Genomic DNA, 15649 nt, shown 5'->3' on the forward strand with positions numbered 1-15649 from the left:
AGAAGATTTATGAATGAAAACATCTGGCAAGTCACATTACATAAACAATGACTTTAAGAACTTAATCTCATCATTCTTAAAAAAAGACAAATTGCGTAACAAAATGTACTGTTATGTGCTGTCAGGTGGTTACTTAAGCCACGAAGACGTGCAGATGGAGCACGCGGTGGCTGACGGCGAGCTCAACGGCGGGAAGTCTCTCCAAACTCTGGAGCTGGAGATCCAGGAAGCCTTCCTGCGCTTCATGGCGGCCATCCTTCGAGGTTACCGCTCGTACTTGCAGCCCATAACGCAGGCCCCCTCGGAGAAGACCACTGATGTCGGCTCCCTTTTTGACATCCAAGGTTGGCTTTTTGTTTGTCACGTGTTAGTTTTTCATTTGGCTTTGGTGCCATGTCGGAGTGAAACGATTCAGTGACTAATTGTATGAGATTTCTTATGCAAGCAGCACAGCAGAGCACTTGTTTCAACACCAGTTCTGATAAGACGCAACAAAGCTATTTGATGAATGAAGGTCCGGTTGAATGAATCTCATGTTTTGTTTTTAGGCTTCTTGAAAAGCAGAGACCGCTCCCATCAGAGGTTTTACTCCCTCATGACCAAGACCCAAATGTTCAGCCGCTTCATTGAGGAATGCTCCTTTGTCAGTGACAAAGATGCAAGTCTGGCTTTCTTCGACGAGTGTGCTGATAAGGTGACAGTTGCAACTAATCTTCTTACCTTATCGTCTTCGTCTCAGAAATAATGAATCATATTTATGGGAAGAAACAAACACTAAACCCCTCTATTATTGATAATACATCTGGCGCACTTATTTGCTGAGTTCTTTTCTATGCCGAATATCTGTAATTCTTGTGTAACATTTACTTTTTTTCCCCCCTCCTTTCTCTGCTGCTTTTGTCATTGTTGTCACTGCCTGGTAGCTCTCCACAGTTGCCAAGGTAAACACACACCAGCTTTTGTTGTCAAAACATAGCATTGAGTTAAAGCTATACCGCACTAATAGCTTCATGTGTGGTCTTTTCTGTTGACCTTAAAACGTGGTTTGTTTGTTTGTGTGCGAGCGTTCAGAGCGCAAGTGTGCATTAGCTGCTTGTTTGTGTCAGCAATCCGCATTATTGACCGACCACCATTACGTAGAGTCAAGCGGTTGAGACAAGATTAATGATCATCACTAAAATCCTTCATGAGTCAGTTATGAAAGATGATGCTGAAGAATGCATGAATTTTTAAGTGGCTTCTGAACATTTATTTTTAATGTTACATTAAGAGTTATTTAATCATGCTATTATGTATGAGTGGTTAGACTTGCCAAAACTTGCCTGCACGTTTTGTAATGCTTTCTTGGTGGAAAAAAAAAATGATTGCGCCTGCAAACTTTTGCAATCAGGAAGTCGCGCATGTCCTGCGTGGGCCACTATGAATGGTCACTGCGGTTAGTATTGAGAAGTGGAAGCATTGATTCATTCATCGTCAACAGCCTCTTGCCGAGTTTGACGACGCAAGCGCGGTTGAGAAAGAGCTCTCGAGTGTAACAGGAAGGGCAGCGAGCGGAAGAAACAAAAGAGCAGAATCGAAACAAGGCCGAGCGGGTCGAAGAAAGTCGCCATTCTCAATCATCCGCTCGGCCGAGTGGGAAAAAAAGCCTTTAACGCAGTACCACCCAGGAGCTATTCAGCTGCCATAATATTCATGTTTTGGTGAAGCCCAAGTTAGGGATTAGCTGCTAAGACACTCAAATAAACCAAGTGGCTGTATTTTATGAACACCCATGCAGCTTTTAGTCACATCCTCACACTACACAAAGGAAGATTGCAGACACAAAAGCAGTGGAGTTGTTTGTCATGTTTTTCTTCTGTTTCTGATGCAAATCAGACTGATGGTGAAAAGCCAGACGACGCCAGACTAATCGAACTGGATGAATCCCATCGCAGTGAGCACACTGTTTACATCAACCCGCCAGAGCTGCCTCTCCTGCCAGAAGGAGAGGAGCATCCTCTGTGCTACAGGTATTATACATGTGATCAACAATTGCTATTTTATTTTTTTTTTTGCTTTTTCACATCTTAAAATGTTTAGATTAAGATTAAACATTTCTTGACAATTATGTTATGTGTGACCTCACAAGTCTAAACATGACATTCTGAATAATATTTATGAAGCAAAATCCAGCTGTTTTTAACTTTTTATCCATCTCGGGGTGGCCATATTACCACTTGCTGTCGACTGAAGATGACATCACAGTTGCTCAGGCAACGACCAATCACTGCTCACCGGTTTTCTGAAGCTGAGCTGTGATTGGTTGTCACCTGAGAACTGAGCAGCTATGATGTCATTTTCACTCGACAGCAAGAGGCAAAATGGCCGCCTTCCTTGGAGTATGACGTCTCTTGGTTCAGGGTTCTGGACATGACTTACTTTTCGTAAGTCATCTCCACAATTGGTGACCCCGACGTGATTCCTTTAAAATATTGTGCTCCGTTCAGAGTACATGGTCAGGATGTCTCTGACGCCATTGACTATTTCTCCAGCTACTCTGGGTTTCCAGTGCTAAGCTCTGAACTTCTACAACCACCCGAGGGACCAAATCCTCCATCAGCAGGCACAGCTTCACGCCACTGCAGCCCAGCAAGCCCGACAGCCATCTTCAGACGCTCCAAACAGGTCCGTTACTTTTGCAGCCAAACATGAAAACAACATTGAAAGCCAGTTCACCTCTATAAATATTTTGTTTCAGGAGATCAAATCCGCTCAAAGGATGGCACGGACCTATTCGTCGATGCCTCAGATGTGGTCCAAGTGTCTGCTGCGACACTGCTACGGCCTCTGGTTCATCTGCCTGCCCGGTTTTGTCGATACGTGTCCCTCTAAAGTGCGGGCACTGCGCACAGCATACGACGTGCTGAGGAGGATGCAAGACAAGAAGCTTCAGGCTCCTGATGAGGTATGAAACACCCACACTAGTCTCTGCAAACATTGATTTTTATTTTTTTTAAAGGGTGCGTTTAGCGTTTTTTCTTTATTTTCCTAAGGTGTGTTATCGTGTATTGCTGCAACTGTGCGGTCAGTACAGCCAGCCAGTTCTGGCAGTGAAGGTGCTGTTCGAGATGAAAAAGGCTGGAATTCAACCCAACGCCATCACCTATGGCTACTACAACAAGGTGCGAGCATTTGAGAGCTGGGTCGATCTCGGTTTCGTTTCGGGCTAATGATGTTTTTGTTGCAGGCGGTGTTGGAGAGCACGTGGCCGTCGACCACCAGAGGCGGCTTCTTTTTGTGGGGGAAGCTGAGAAATGTGGTTCTGGGTATCGGCCAATTCAAGCAGGCGGGGAAGAAACAAACGCTACACCGAGAAACTCAGTTGTCAGGTAGGATTTGGATTTGGAAGTTTATGAGTATTTTTATCTACTTGTAGATGTTAAGAGTTGGTAAATTTGTTCAGCAAAGCCCAAAACGCTTTCGGCTTTGGCTTTTTAGCCTTTACAATCTCTATGGAGACATGTTTATTGTGGTTGCACTTTTCAATAGCATAAGACTGCAATGAATCATATTGTGACTGTGAGCTGTTAATATTTTGCATGCCTTATTAGGCTACATGGGGGGAACATATACCGTAATACCCCCACCCCATATTGTAGGTTTATTTATTTTGGGTGTAATTCCACTGTCGATGATTAGATTGCAGCACACTATCGTGACACCATCAATTTTAAAGAATGAAAACAGACAGTCCAGCTCAGCCTAGTTTTTAGTCATTATTGAAGGTCAAATCCTCTGCAGTCCTGCTTTTTATGCCTACAGAAAGCAGTGGCATCTTTGAGCATGATTGTTGTACATTTTGAGAATGTTTAAACTGGATTTATTTGCAGTAAATACACAGAGGGATTGCCATATTGTTTTGTGTTTAAATGGGTTTGTGTTATTGTAAAGATGCAGTCAACCCAAAAATATTTACATGTATGCGCTCATATAGTCTAAACATGGTAATTCTGATTCATATCAAAGAAAGCACAGCAGCAAAATCCACGTTTTTATCCATCTCAGGGGGTGGCCATTTTGCCACTTGCTGTCGGCTGAAGATGACATCACAGTTGCTCAGGTAACAGCCAATCGCGGCTCAGCTTAAGATAACAGGTGATCAGTGATTGGTCAATACCTGAATACGCTGTGATGTCATTTCCAGTCAACAAAGTGACAAAATGGTCTCCCCGATACTGATAAAAATGGCTATTTGAGTATTCCTATATTGCGGCTATCACTGCAGTGGTGGTCTGGAGCATAACCTATGCAATGGAGGGTTGATTTGTGCTATTCCTATAGAAAGGAAAACCGTAATAACCCAGTTGGGCTGGCGTGTAATGTTACGGTCATTGAGTTCACAGCACTATTCTATTCGAGGGTTTAAGATGTGAACTTTTGTGACACATCCCAGCCAGGCTCAAGGCTTTCAAGATGACAAATAATTTGTACGTTTTGCAATAATCGTTCACCGTTGCTCATTACCACCAATCCCACTCCACTCTGCTGCAGGCAGCTTTGATAAATGATCCACTGATGTTAAGTGTCTGACTCCCCATAGTTGCTAATGAAAAAAGAGCTCATTGATCATGTGGGAGCAATGTGCTCTTTGATCCTTTAACTTTCTTCGTCCAATACATGTTGTTCCCAAGCAACAATTCAATCTCTAATTCTCTCAACACCTCAATGAGACACTTTTTTTTTTATAATCACGTCCTGTGAAAGACCTAACAACAATCTGCACTCCATAAATCACTGGTTCATGGTAGTGCAAAGTTGTAAATCCTTTGTAGAATAACAACAATAACCTCTCCCATCATGATGCCTATAATGTTGAATTGTTTGGAGAGAGGTGATTTATTTCAAGACTTGTTTTTATGGGCGGTAATTTGTGGTCTGGTGCGATAAAACTTTATCACAGGCGTATTGTTAAATCCGCGATTCATATGATAGGACCAGTAGTCTACAAGCAAATTGAAATAGAACATTAAAACATTATGGATTCAGAGGATTTTGCTCAAGAGTGCTTCGTTTGTTGGAGTTGAAGTGGTGAGTGACTCCCGCTGTCTTATCTGCCTCCAGACGGTAGTGATCTCGACACGGTCAGTCACGGCAGTTTGGACAGCGCAAATGACTCTGCCGAGCGCACCTCCATCGATACCGACTTCAATAAGATGGACTCCAGCGATGATGGATTGAGCACAGGTAGGCATTTGACACCCATTTGGTTTTCTGACTGACTTCATGGTTTAAGATCTTTTTTCACCTCCTCAGGGAGCTCTATTAATTTCAGAATGTGCTGTAAGATGCAAGACAAAGCTTGAAAAACATACAAATAAAAACGTCTCTGAGAATAGATGCAGCATAAGCACAATCCTGTGCCAAAAACGGACAAATGATCATATAAACTCCATTTCAGGTGGCCAGTCAGACCAAGGCTACGATTCCTTATCCAAGGAGGAGATGTGCTGCAGAGAGGGTGAAAACATTCCACTGGTGGAGGACAAAGGAACGAAGCTGCACAGTGAGTTATGAAACATCTTATTATTATTTTTTTTTTTTTACACCTCACACTCACTGACGATAACAACTAAATTAATCACCAAACGACTGCATGCAAAACACAGTGTGGGTGTATGTAAAGTCTTTTAAATCTGAAAACCACACTGTTGATGGATGAGTGTTGTGTTATGTAACCAAATCATTGTTTGTGATTGGATTTGTCTTGCATCACGCCTACAAAGAACATTAGGGGTCAGCTCGGCTTTAATGATGATAGTGCTTTGTCATACTGAGATTCATGCATTCCGACTGACATGCTCACGTAACATCTGTTTTATTCTTTGACTTATTTTAATACTTTCATCACTGCAATGTTGCAGAACAACACGCCTATAGATCCCAGTATAGAATTTTTCCTTAAAATTGTATCAAATAGCAATTTCCTACAGCCGCAGGAGGGCGACCAATACTGGTACAGGGAAAATGAAGCTTCATGAACCACCTGCGGGTTTTGTTTTGTTTTTTCCTCCTTTTGACAGTGCCCATTAAGGCCGGGTGCATTGCCGCATTTCTACCACTAGAGCCGGGAATGCTGTAGCGCTCTTCTACCTTTTAAATGCGGGGTCTTCCGTTTTCACTCAGGAAAATGCAGCCGACAAATTCGCCTGGCCCCGTCTGGTGCCAATGAGTAATTGAAAATGTATACATTGAAGGTGGAAAATTTAGGTTTGTGTGAATGCCACAGGTGTAAACTCTGAAATGTTTTTGGAATTATATTTCTATCTGCTTCAGGAGCTGAGATATCATTTATTTAGTAGGCCATTGACAATATTCAACACAATATAGGTTTTCGGGGATGATTCCAAAGTCACCCATAGGTTTTCGCACTAGCCTTTATCTTTAAACTAAGAGCACCATTCTAGAGTTCAAAAAAAAAATTCCCAAGTAGCTCATGAAGCTTCATTTTCCCATAAGCAGTCCACTTTTACATTCATGTGACATGAAAAGTTGGCGTGATAAAATCACATTAGTTTAGCTTTATTGACTTATGTTTACGCCACTTATTTGGTCGAATTTGACGTCGCCGTACTGAACACTCGGAAGACACTTGAAAGACTCTAATTCATAGTTCGTTTGCCTTTATTTTTTTGGGTAAACCTAACCTATAAGACTAAAATAGTTTCATTTAATATTGTCTCAATAAACCCCCACATTTTTTAAATCGTTGCACCCTACAATAACGTGTTTGTGTTCCAGGCAATGCTGGCAGCCTGATTTCCAGTCCGTCATTAAGCGACAACATGCTGTGTGGACCTCCGACCCAAGCAGAGCGGCCAAAATCTCTGGATTTGTCAGTCGTGCCGGGAGCGCCGAAGCTCACCGTCCCTCCGCCCCACTCCCACACGCAGCACCAAATTGCTGCCGACAAACTGAGAGGGCCGGAGGAGCCTGACGGTCAACAGAACCCGACCAGAACCTGCAGTCGATCGGATATCGAGGCCGGGTTCGACCCCCTGTCTGTGATGGCCACTGCTCACGAACGCGGCCCGTGCGGCGTCAGCACGCCCACCGCCCGCCGTGAGCTGGCCGAGGAGATTGAAACGTACATGAACGCCACCAACAGCCCGCTGAAGGGCTGCAGGCCCAACATGGACGCGCAGATCCAATCCAGCCCCCGACGGCACACGCTGCTACGTTCTAACACCCACCTCCCGCTACCCGTCAAATCTCGAGAGCGGCTCAGGACGTCGCCGTCGCTCCCCCTCGGCCGAGAGCGGCCTTCGTCCTTGGTGTTGCCCTCGTCCCCGACTCCGTCCACCTCTTCCTTCTCCATGGACTCCCTCTTCACCCCCAGCCTGGACAGCTTCAAGAGCAGCGTCCTCTTGGCCAGCAAGGGCGTCGCCGAGAAGGCCAGCCGCCTCTACTCGCGCCTGTCCTCTCAAACATCATTAACACAGGTAAGCGCCGCCCAACGAGCATTTTCACCCTCAACCAGTGGTATTAGTTTTGGAATTTTTCATTTTTGTTAGTTTTTATTTCGTTTTGAGTTTTTTTTTTTTTTTTTTTTATTTGGTTAGTTGTAATAGGGCTCGATTATGGAAAAAAAATCACGATTATTTTGGCAATAATTGAATGATTATTCTTTTGGTACAAAACAAGATAATGTTGAAGCACTTAAAAATATTAAGACCAATTAAAAAGAATAAACACTATAATTCTGTAAGTTCCTTATGGACCAAACAGAATTTATAATAATATACATTATGTTTGCAAAAACTTGAAGTTGGAGCAAAGCTTGTGCACTGCTTATCTTTTGGTACAAAACAAAAAGTGTTTACACAATTAAAAAAATATTAAGACTAATTAAAGAAATAGAAACACTATTTTTATGTAAGTTCTTTTTGGACCAAACAGTATTCAGAATAATATATATTCATGTATTTATTCTGGGAAAAACTTGAAGTTGGAGTGCAGCATGTGCACTGTGCAGATCATTTATTTTTTTTGTACAAAAGAAAATGTTTCTAAACGTAAAAAAACGTTTTTTTTAAATTACGACAAATAAAAAAAATTTAAACACTATAATATCAAGTATATCAATATAATATCAAAATAAATCGACTTAAAATCATCCCCAAAGGCTCATACGTTAAATTAATTGCCCAAGACTAAACAAAGGACATTTTTGCTATATTTATAGTTAGTTCGAGTTAGTTTTGTAAATATTAAATGTAGTTTCAGTTAGTTTTCGTTTTTTAAAAAGCATTTTCGTTTTTATTTCACTAACGAAATTGTTTTTTGAATTTTATTTTTATTTATTTTTTCGTTCACGAAAATAACCTTACCCTGAACACATTTCGTCTTTTAGGACTCAAACTGCGATCGCGTCAGCGTGTCCTCGTTCGCCTCGGGAGACGCCGACTGCTCCTCGCTGGTCGATAACGACTCCTGCCTCGACGCCGACAGCTTCGTGTCCCCGCAGCACGGCGCCGCCGCCGCCCGGCTCAGGAGGAGCCCCGTCGCGGGCCACGCCCACCTGAGCAGCCCCGCCTCCCCCGACAGGGTCTTCCGACACAACTCCTTCTCCGGTTTGTTTCACCTCTCGATTGTTTTCGCCGCTCTGTATAATCGAGCCCATCGATGTCAAAACTTCTGATGCAAAATATGTTAGTCGTGCTTGAGTGTGGCATCGTGCGTGCTCACAGCAACTGTCTACACTTGTTCATTTTGTGTTAAAGTGCGCCTGCTGCTGTGCTGAGGGAAATTAGGCCAGCAGGCGTGAAAGCTGTGAGAAAGCGTGTGGGCTCTTCCAAGTAACACGCATATGCTCACATTAGGTGCACCTGCACAAAGATAAGCACACTAAAAAATGCTTTTTTTGGATTTTGAGCAAAATATTTGGTGAGTTAGGTCTGAGAATTGGTTTTAGAGGGTAATTCAGCTAAAAAGATTTCAGAATATGTTCTGTGCAGCCCCACTAGTCGAAACATGGCGTTCTGATTAACTAATTCACTCGCAGCCATTTTCACTGAAGCAACCCCCTTCGCTCCCAGCTGTTTTTGAAAGGCCAACAGAATATTGTTTTCTATTGCTATAAAAACATGAAACCTACCAAAAGCTAGATTAGAGGAAGGAAAAAAAAGTATATTTATATCTGTTTCCGTTTTGCAGCATTAGAATATAGCTATGTTTCATTATTATTTACAAATCTGTTTAAAACAGTGGGGAAAAGAGCTTTTTGCAACATGGCCCTGGTTGAGCTCTTATACTCTGCTGCCATCTGCTGGCTGTTTTTGTAGTAACTACCATTGCTTCAAGCATTCTCTTCAGTTCAGCGGCTGCATCAAAGCCTACTGTCTGCGCTAGCATAGAAAAACATAAAACACGTATAAATACGTGTTTGGGAGCATGGTAATATTTAAAATAGAACATTTTTATATGTTTTTGGGAGCAAATGAGTTAATATTCTGTTTGTAGAATATGAAATAAGCAGCAAAATCCAATCATTTTTATCCATGTCAGGGGGCGGCCATTTTGCCACTTGCTGTCGAATGAAAATGAGATCACAGTTGTTAAGGGTAATGACCAATCACGGATAATCTTGCTAATGTCACACGACCAAACTCAGAAAACATGTGCCATGATTGTTCATTTCCTCAGAACAGTAGTGTCATTTTCAGGCAAGTGTCAAAATGGCCGCCCCCTGACATGGGAATATCAGTTGTTGTTATTTTCTTTTGCTTCGTTTACTACTTAATTCATGTTTAACAAACGTTTAATGAGAATGTTGTGTTAACTAGTAGGGGTGTGAAGAAATTTTTTTGAGTTGACTTCCTCTAACTTATTTTTGGGCTCAGAATACAAAACTGATCTGTTCTTCTCTATGACTTCAAGTTTGTGATATATAGGATGCTTGTTTCTTAAAAAAAAAATGAAACAAATCTAAAACACTAACATGGAATAGAGCTTTGAAAATACAAAAAAATAAAATAATTAAAAAAAAAAAGATAAAATGAAAGAACTTAACGGTGTAAATTGATTGCTTGATGAATTGCTACTATGCTAGCTTTCTGTTTGCCGATATTGATAGTACTCGTTAGGGGTGTTAAAAAAAATCGATTCGGCGATATATCGCGATACTACATCGCGCGATTCTCGAATCGATTCAATAATCGGCAGAAACGATTTTTTTTTTTTTTTGGATTCACACCTTGAGCATGGAAGAATGTTATATGAACGGCACATTAAGCCTTAATATTTTTATTTTAATGCTGTTCAAACATGAAACAGATTACAACCTCTATAAGACTGAAATTTCAGATAAATAAATAATACATTTTCATATAAATCTTACACTCTACAAGCTTACTGATTAGTATTTTCTAAATATGAATGAAAAAAAATCGCAACAATCGACTTATAAATTCGTATCGGCATTAATCGGTATCGAATCGTGACCATTCGTATCGGGATTAATCGGTATCGAATCGAATCGTGACCTGTGAATCGTGATACGAATCGAATCGTCAGGTACTAGGCAATTCACACCCCTAGTACTCGTCGTCTATTGTGAGCTGCGCACACCTGTCACCACACTGTCTCAATTGTGACTGCACAAACACGTTGCTACGTAGCTGGAGATGAGTCCAATCGTAATCAGCTTTGGGTATTTTTTTTTTTTTTTTTTTTTTTTAACTACAGTCTTACTACAACTGTGCATTTTGCTTATCTGGAAGGTAAACTATGTAGACATGCTACAAAAAAAAAAAATAACTGCAATTTTGATTAAGCATGACAATATTAGTTTTATCAGCATTAAAATCTAACTGCCCTGCGATTGGTTGGCAACCAGTCCAGGGTGTCCCCCGCCTACTGCCCAGAGCCAGCTGAGATAGGCGCCAGCACCCCCCGCGACCCTTGTGAGGAATAAGCGGTCAAGAAAATGGATGGATGGATGGATAAAATCTAACTCAACAGATTATTATTATTATTATTATTATTATTATTATTATTATTAAATTTTATTTTTTCAAAATTGTTCTCCAATGTTATTTAATTGGGCTGAAGATTGGATTTACTGAAGCTGGCCACAATTTGTGTCCTGAAGTGAAATGATATGAATAATATAACATTATTAAGCAAATTTGGTGTTTTCCGGATAGCTCAATGGGTTAACGCTCCACCTAATTTGTGTAAACATTATTTGTAGGTGGTTTGACGGTTCCTTCACGAAGTTCTCACACTCCAGATTCCTCACCCGAAATAAACCGCTTCAAGCCTTCTCCCGCTTATTCCATTGAGGTGAGTTCATTGATATACATACCTGTAAATATTCCTCCACCTTGCCAAGCGGTTTCATTGACATGCTGCGTGCAGGTGATGATGTCCAGCTGCTCGCCTTGCAAGACGTGCGACTCTCTGGTGTACGATGAGGAGATCATGGCCGGCTGGACGGCCAACGACTCCAACCTCAACAGCACGTGTCCCTTCTGCGGCTCCGCCTTCCTGCCTTTCCTCAATGTGGAGGTCAAAGATTTGAGGCCTCCCTGCAGGCAAGTGGTTTTATTCAAACACACGCGTACAATCCTTCATCCCTTGTGGCCGCTTTAATCTGATCCACCGTGTCTCCTCTCAGATCTCCACGAGTGTCTATCCCTGTTGCCGAGGACGACACGTCTGCGTCCCTCAACCATGAAACCAAAACGTCGCAGGCAGACTACACTCCCCGAAGGAATACCGGGACCTCTGAACCAGTGACGGTGCCGTACCTGAGCCCTCTGGTTGTTTGGAAGGAACTGGAGAGCCTCCTTGTGAATGAAGGCGAGCAGGCCATGTACTCGCCAGGGGTTGTGGACCAGCACCCCATCGTCTTCTGGAACCTCGTGTGGTTCTTTCGGAGGCTGGAGCTGCCCAGTCATCTGCCGGCTATTATCCTGGCCTCACAACACTGTCGCCGTGGCGACCAGGTCAGTAAAACTTTGCGTTTTTAGTGGAATAGAAAGTTGATACTATATGTTTTTAATTATTCAAACTTGGGCCTAACCAATGTGTATTTTTTTTCAATATTTGGCAGGGAAAAAAGATTTGATTATATTAATCTGGCAATTAAGGGGTGTCAGGCGATTCAATTTTACAATCATAATTTAATCGTATGACTTCATTAGTTAACTCCCAATTAATCGCAAGTTTCATATCTGATCTTAATGTACCATAATTTTCCATACTTTTGTTAACATAATAGTGTTCCCTCGTTTTCCGCTGGGGTTAGGTTACAAAAAATACCCGTGATAAATGATGTTTTATGTTTTTCATTTATTATAAATATTTTAAGGCTTTAAAACCACTTACCACACAGTTTATACACTTTTCTCACATTTCTCTCTTGTTTAAACATTCTCAATATTCAAAGCTTCATCAATTTGATAAAATAGGTACATTAAAATTTAATAAAATAAGTACATTACTGTAAAAAAAATAAAAATAAAAAATCGCGCAAATTTGCACCAAAAAAATCAGCGAGAAATAGCGAGACCATGAAAAGTGAACTGTGTTATAGCGAGGGAACATTGCAGTAGAAAAAAAAATGTTAAATAGAAATATGGTTGCAGTTATGCATTGCTACAGTAATTTCATAATGAATCATAGAATTGAGTTAAAATTAAAAAGCTGTACTCTACTGTAAAAAAACAAAAAAAAACAAACGTGATATTGTGTTGGTTATTTTTCTGCCACTAGATGGCATAATTGCATTTGTAAGACAGTGGTGACAGCTCAGTGCATTTTTCTTTTCATATTATAAGAGCTATCTAATCTTCAACATGAAGTTAACTTGTGGAATTCTGCATGTTTTAAATTGTAAAATACAACTCAACCCCTGTCTCACTCTCCACAAATATATGCATTATTATTAAATTTATTACTGCTACATTTTGACGTGAATGTGTCTGCTGCGTTGCAACTGGAATTCCCCAGTTCAAGCTTTCCAAGTAAGGGGTGTTCATTAATCGTGCATTTAAAAAAAAAAAAAGTTACTGGCAATAAAACAACTTTAAATGAACTCAAAATTAATGCAGTAATTATGAAACCCCTAATTACATATATAATAAACAGCCCATTTTTATTATTAAAATGAAAAGTATTATGCGGAGTACTCACTACTTTTCAACTTGTCTGCAGACTGTTTCCAGCCTTTCCTCGGAAGACAGCAAGCAGGTGCTGGTGAGGATCATGTGGGACAACCTCAAATTGCACCAGGACAAAGTCCAACCTTGTTACGTCCTCTGGAACACACATTGTAAGTTAGGAAGGCATTTGTTTTCATTTACTATTATCTCAAAAGATTCAATTAGCCCTGAGATTCGGTTGGTGATACTTGCAAGTAAATGACATCATGCATTAAAGTAATGGCACAGTTGCTCATAATTGCATTTTGGACTGCCTGTCCTTATCAGTGCTTTACTTTGAGTCGGCGATTTGCAGTTATGGAGACGAACGAGCGTTTGATTAGGATGAATTTGAGGTCCCATTTCGTCGCAGGCGCCAACTCGCTGGTTCGCTCGGGCCTGTGCGAGGACGGGCAGCTCTTCACCGTGGAGCTGCTTCAGAGTTTGGTGAGGAGCATCAAGAAGAGCGATATCTATCAGCCCATGAGCCAAATTATTCAGCTGCTGGGGCCCGAGCTGGGTTTCAAAAGACAGAGGTGAGGAGGTGCAAGTTTGCTTTGGAATCGGGCACCAGTGAGAAGTCACTAACTGGGGTTGTGTGTGTGTTTGTCTCCCATATAGGAGCTTGTACAGAGATTTATTATTCCTCACTCTGGTGTCTTTGGGGAAAAACAACATCAATATCAGTAAGTTCTAAAACATGCTATCTTCAGTGTCATATGACTGTGAAATTCTAAGTGAACCATACAATTGTCTTTTTTTTTTTTTATAAAGAAAGAAAATTACCTTTTTGCATTTGCCAAGGCAGCTAATCCAACATTCAAGACTGCTCGCTCATTTTTCGTCTTTCTGTAGCGTTCTGTCTTCACATTCAGGGCTAATGTTTCCCTAAACTTCCAAAGTCCTTTCCAAAGTTCCCTCAGCCCAATGTGATATCTTGAAAGAGGTTCTCTAATAAAGCTTTATGTTATAGTGATGACTGCCTAAATGTCATTTAAAGGCTTGATGACATCATGACATGAAGATGATCACGTATGTCATTTAAATTTCAACATCTCTTACAAAACCCTATTAAGATCTTAACAATTAACAATGTGAAGATTTATTAGGTGAAACATGGAAAAACGGCAGCAAATCACCTTATTTTGTTGTTTTAACATTTATTTAGTCTAGTTAAAGTGATATTATTGGGCAATATCTGAATTTGCACATTTAATTTGATATTTTTGTCTATTTGCCATTCATGTATTGATAACAAAAAAAAATCAATCAAAAGTTACTAATTACTCACTACCTGAGTATTATTTTTTTTCTTTACTCTTACTTAAGTAATTTTTGGAGGTCTACTCCCCCCCTTTTTTTGAGTCATGCTATTCCAAAAGTAACAGTGGCCTTACGAGTACAATTTTGTATAATCAAGCTAGCGAGATAGATAGCCAGTTAGTTAGCCAGATAGCTGTTTCCAGATAGCCAGCTATACTCAGTACTTGAGGTTTATTTTATTTATTTATTTATTTATTTTTACTCAATTCTTAGAGGTTTACTTCTTTTAAAGTCCATCCATCCATCCATTTTATTGGCCGCTTATTCCTCACTTATTTAAAGTCATTTTATTCTAAAAGTAAAAGTAGTCTTACACGAGTACAAGTTTGTATTTTATTTAACCTTTATTTAACCAGGATAGTCCCGTTGAGATTAAGAACCTCTTTTTCAAGGGAGTCCTGGCCAAGAGGCAGCAAAACAGTTTTCATTACAGTTACAAATAAAAGTTTCACTTACAATCACATAAAAATTATATAAAACAGTTACAAATCAATGAGGCCGTCTCAAGTGCTCTTAATCTGGATTTAAAATCGTTCAATGAAACAAGTTCCGTTAGTTTCCAGTCCTTTTGCAACATGTTCCATGCAGAAGGGGCAGAGAAAACAAAAGCCTTTTTCCCCAGCTCAGTGCGGGCAAATGGAACAGAGAGCAACAAAAGATCATTGGAACGCAAAGCATAAGAATCAACACTTTTCAATGTGATTAAATTACAAATATAAGAGGGCAGCAGTCCAAGCATAGCCTTGTAAATAAAAATGTACCAGTGAGTCAACCTCCTGGTGGACAAAGGAGGCCATCCCACTCGAGAGTACAGTTCACAGTGATGGGTCAAGGCTCTACAATTTGTAACAAACCTCAAAGCAGCATGATATACAGAGTCAATCTTACTCAAACACTGAGCTGAAGCATTCATATACAACACATCCCCATAATCTAAAACAGATAAAAAAGTTGCAGTGACAAGACGCTTTTTGACCTCAAAAGAAAAACAACATTTATTCCGAAATAAGAAACCCAGTTTTAGTTTTAGTTTCTTCACGAGGTTCTCAACATGGGGTTTAAAAGTCAAAGTGTCGTCAAGCAAAATACCAAGATACTTATATGTGTGAACCACCTCTATTTCATTTCCCTCCAGAGTGGAC

The 15649-nt window shown here is 40.6% G+C and overlaps 1 protein-coding gene and 1 long non-coding RNA gene across 3 annotated transcripts in view; one reads left to right on the plus strand and one right to left on the minus strand.

Moving 5' to 3' along the window:
* dennd4a (DENN/MADD domain containing 4A) overlaps positions 1-15649 on the plus strand; it is a 29208-nt gene that overhangs the window by 11003 nt on the left and 2556 nt on the right. The window contains exons 11-28 of one of the 2 annotated variants that reach the window (XM_077516770.1): positions 126-344; positions 549-694; positions 924-941; positions 1876-2009; positions 2532-2664; positions 2738-2944; positions 3033-3161; positions 3227-3368; positions 5101-5223; positions 5438-5542; positions 6778-7478; positions 8390-8609; positions 11231-11322; positions 11398-11573; positions 11657-11987; positions 13198-13315; positions 13558-13720; positions 13806-13870. In XM_077516770.1, coding sequence (XP_077372896.1) covers positions 126-344; positions 549-694; positions 924-941; positions 1876-2009; positions 2532-2664; positions 2738-2944; positions 3033-3161; positions 3227-3368; positions 5101-5223; positions 5438-5542; positions 6778-7478; positions 8390-8609; positions 11231-11322; positions 11398-11573; positions 11657-11987; positions 13198-13315; positions 13558-13720; positions 13806-13870 — 3222 coding nt within the window. The remainder of the gene's footprint in view (positions 1-125; positions 345-548; positions 695-923; positions 942-1875; positions 2010-2531; positions 2665-2737; positions 2945-3032; positions 3162-3226; positions 3369-5100; positions 5224-5437; positions 5543-6777; positions 7479-8389; positions 8610-11230; positions 11323-11397; positions 11574-11656; positions 11988-13197; positions 13316-13557; positions 13721-13805; positions 13871-15649) is intronic. The other variant, XM_077516771.1, reaches the window with a different exon arrangement.
* Positions 19-14118, minus strand: LOC144016102 (uncharacterized). Its single transcript, XR_013282845.1, has 5 exons — positions 13971-14118; positions 13177-13301; positions 11345-11968; positions 2770-2902; positions 19-2672 (listed from the first exon to the last, which is right to left on the minus strand). It is a non-coding gene; the product is annotated as an uncharacterized LOC144016102 (long non-coding RNA).

This window comes from Festucalex cinctus, chromosome 3 (assembly GCF_051991245.1).
Source record: "Festucalex cinctus isolate MCC-2025b chromosome 3, RoL_Fcin_1.0, whole genome shotgun sequence".
NCBI lineage: Eukaryota > Metazoa > Chordata > Actinopteri > Syngnathiformes > Syngnathidae > Festucalex > Festucalex cinctus.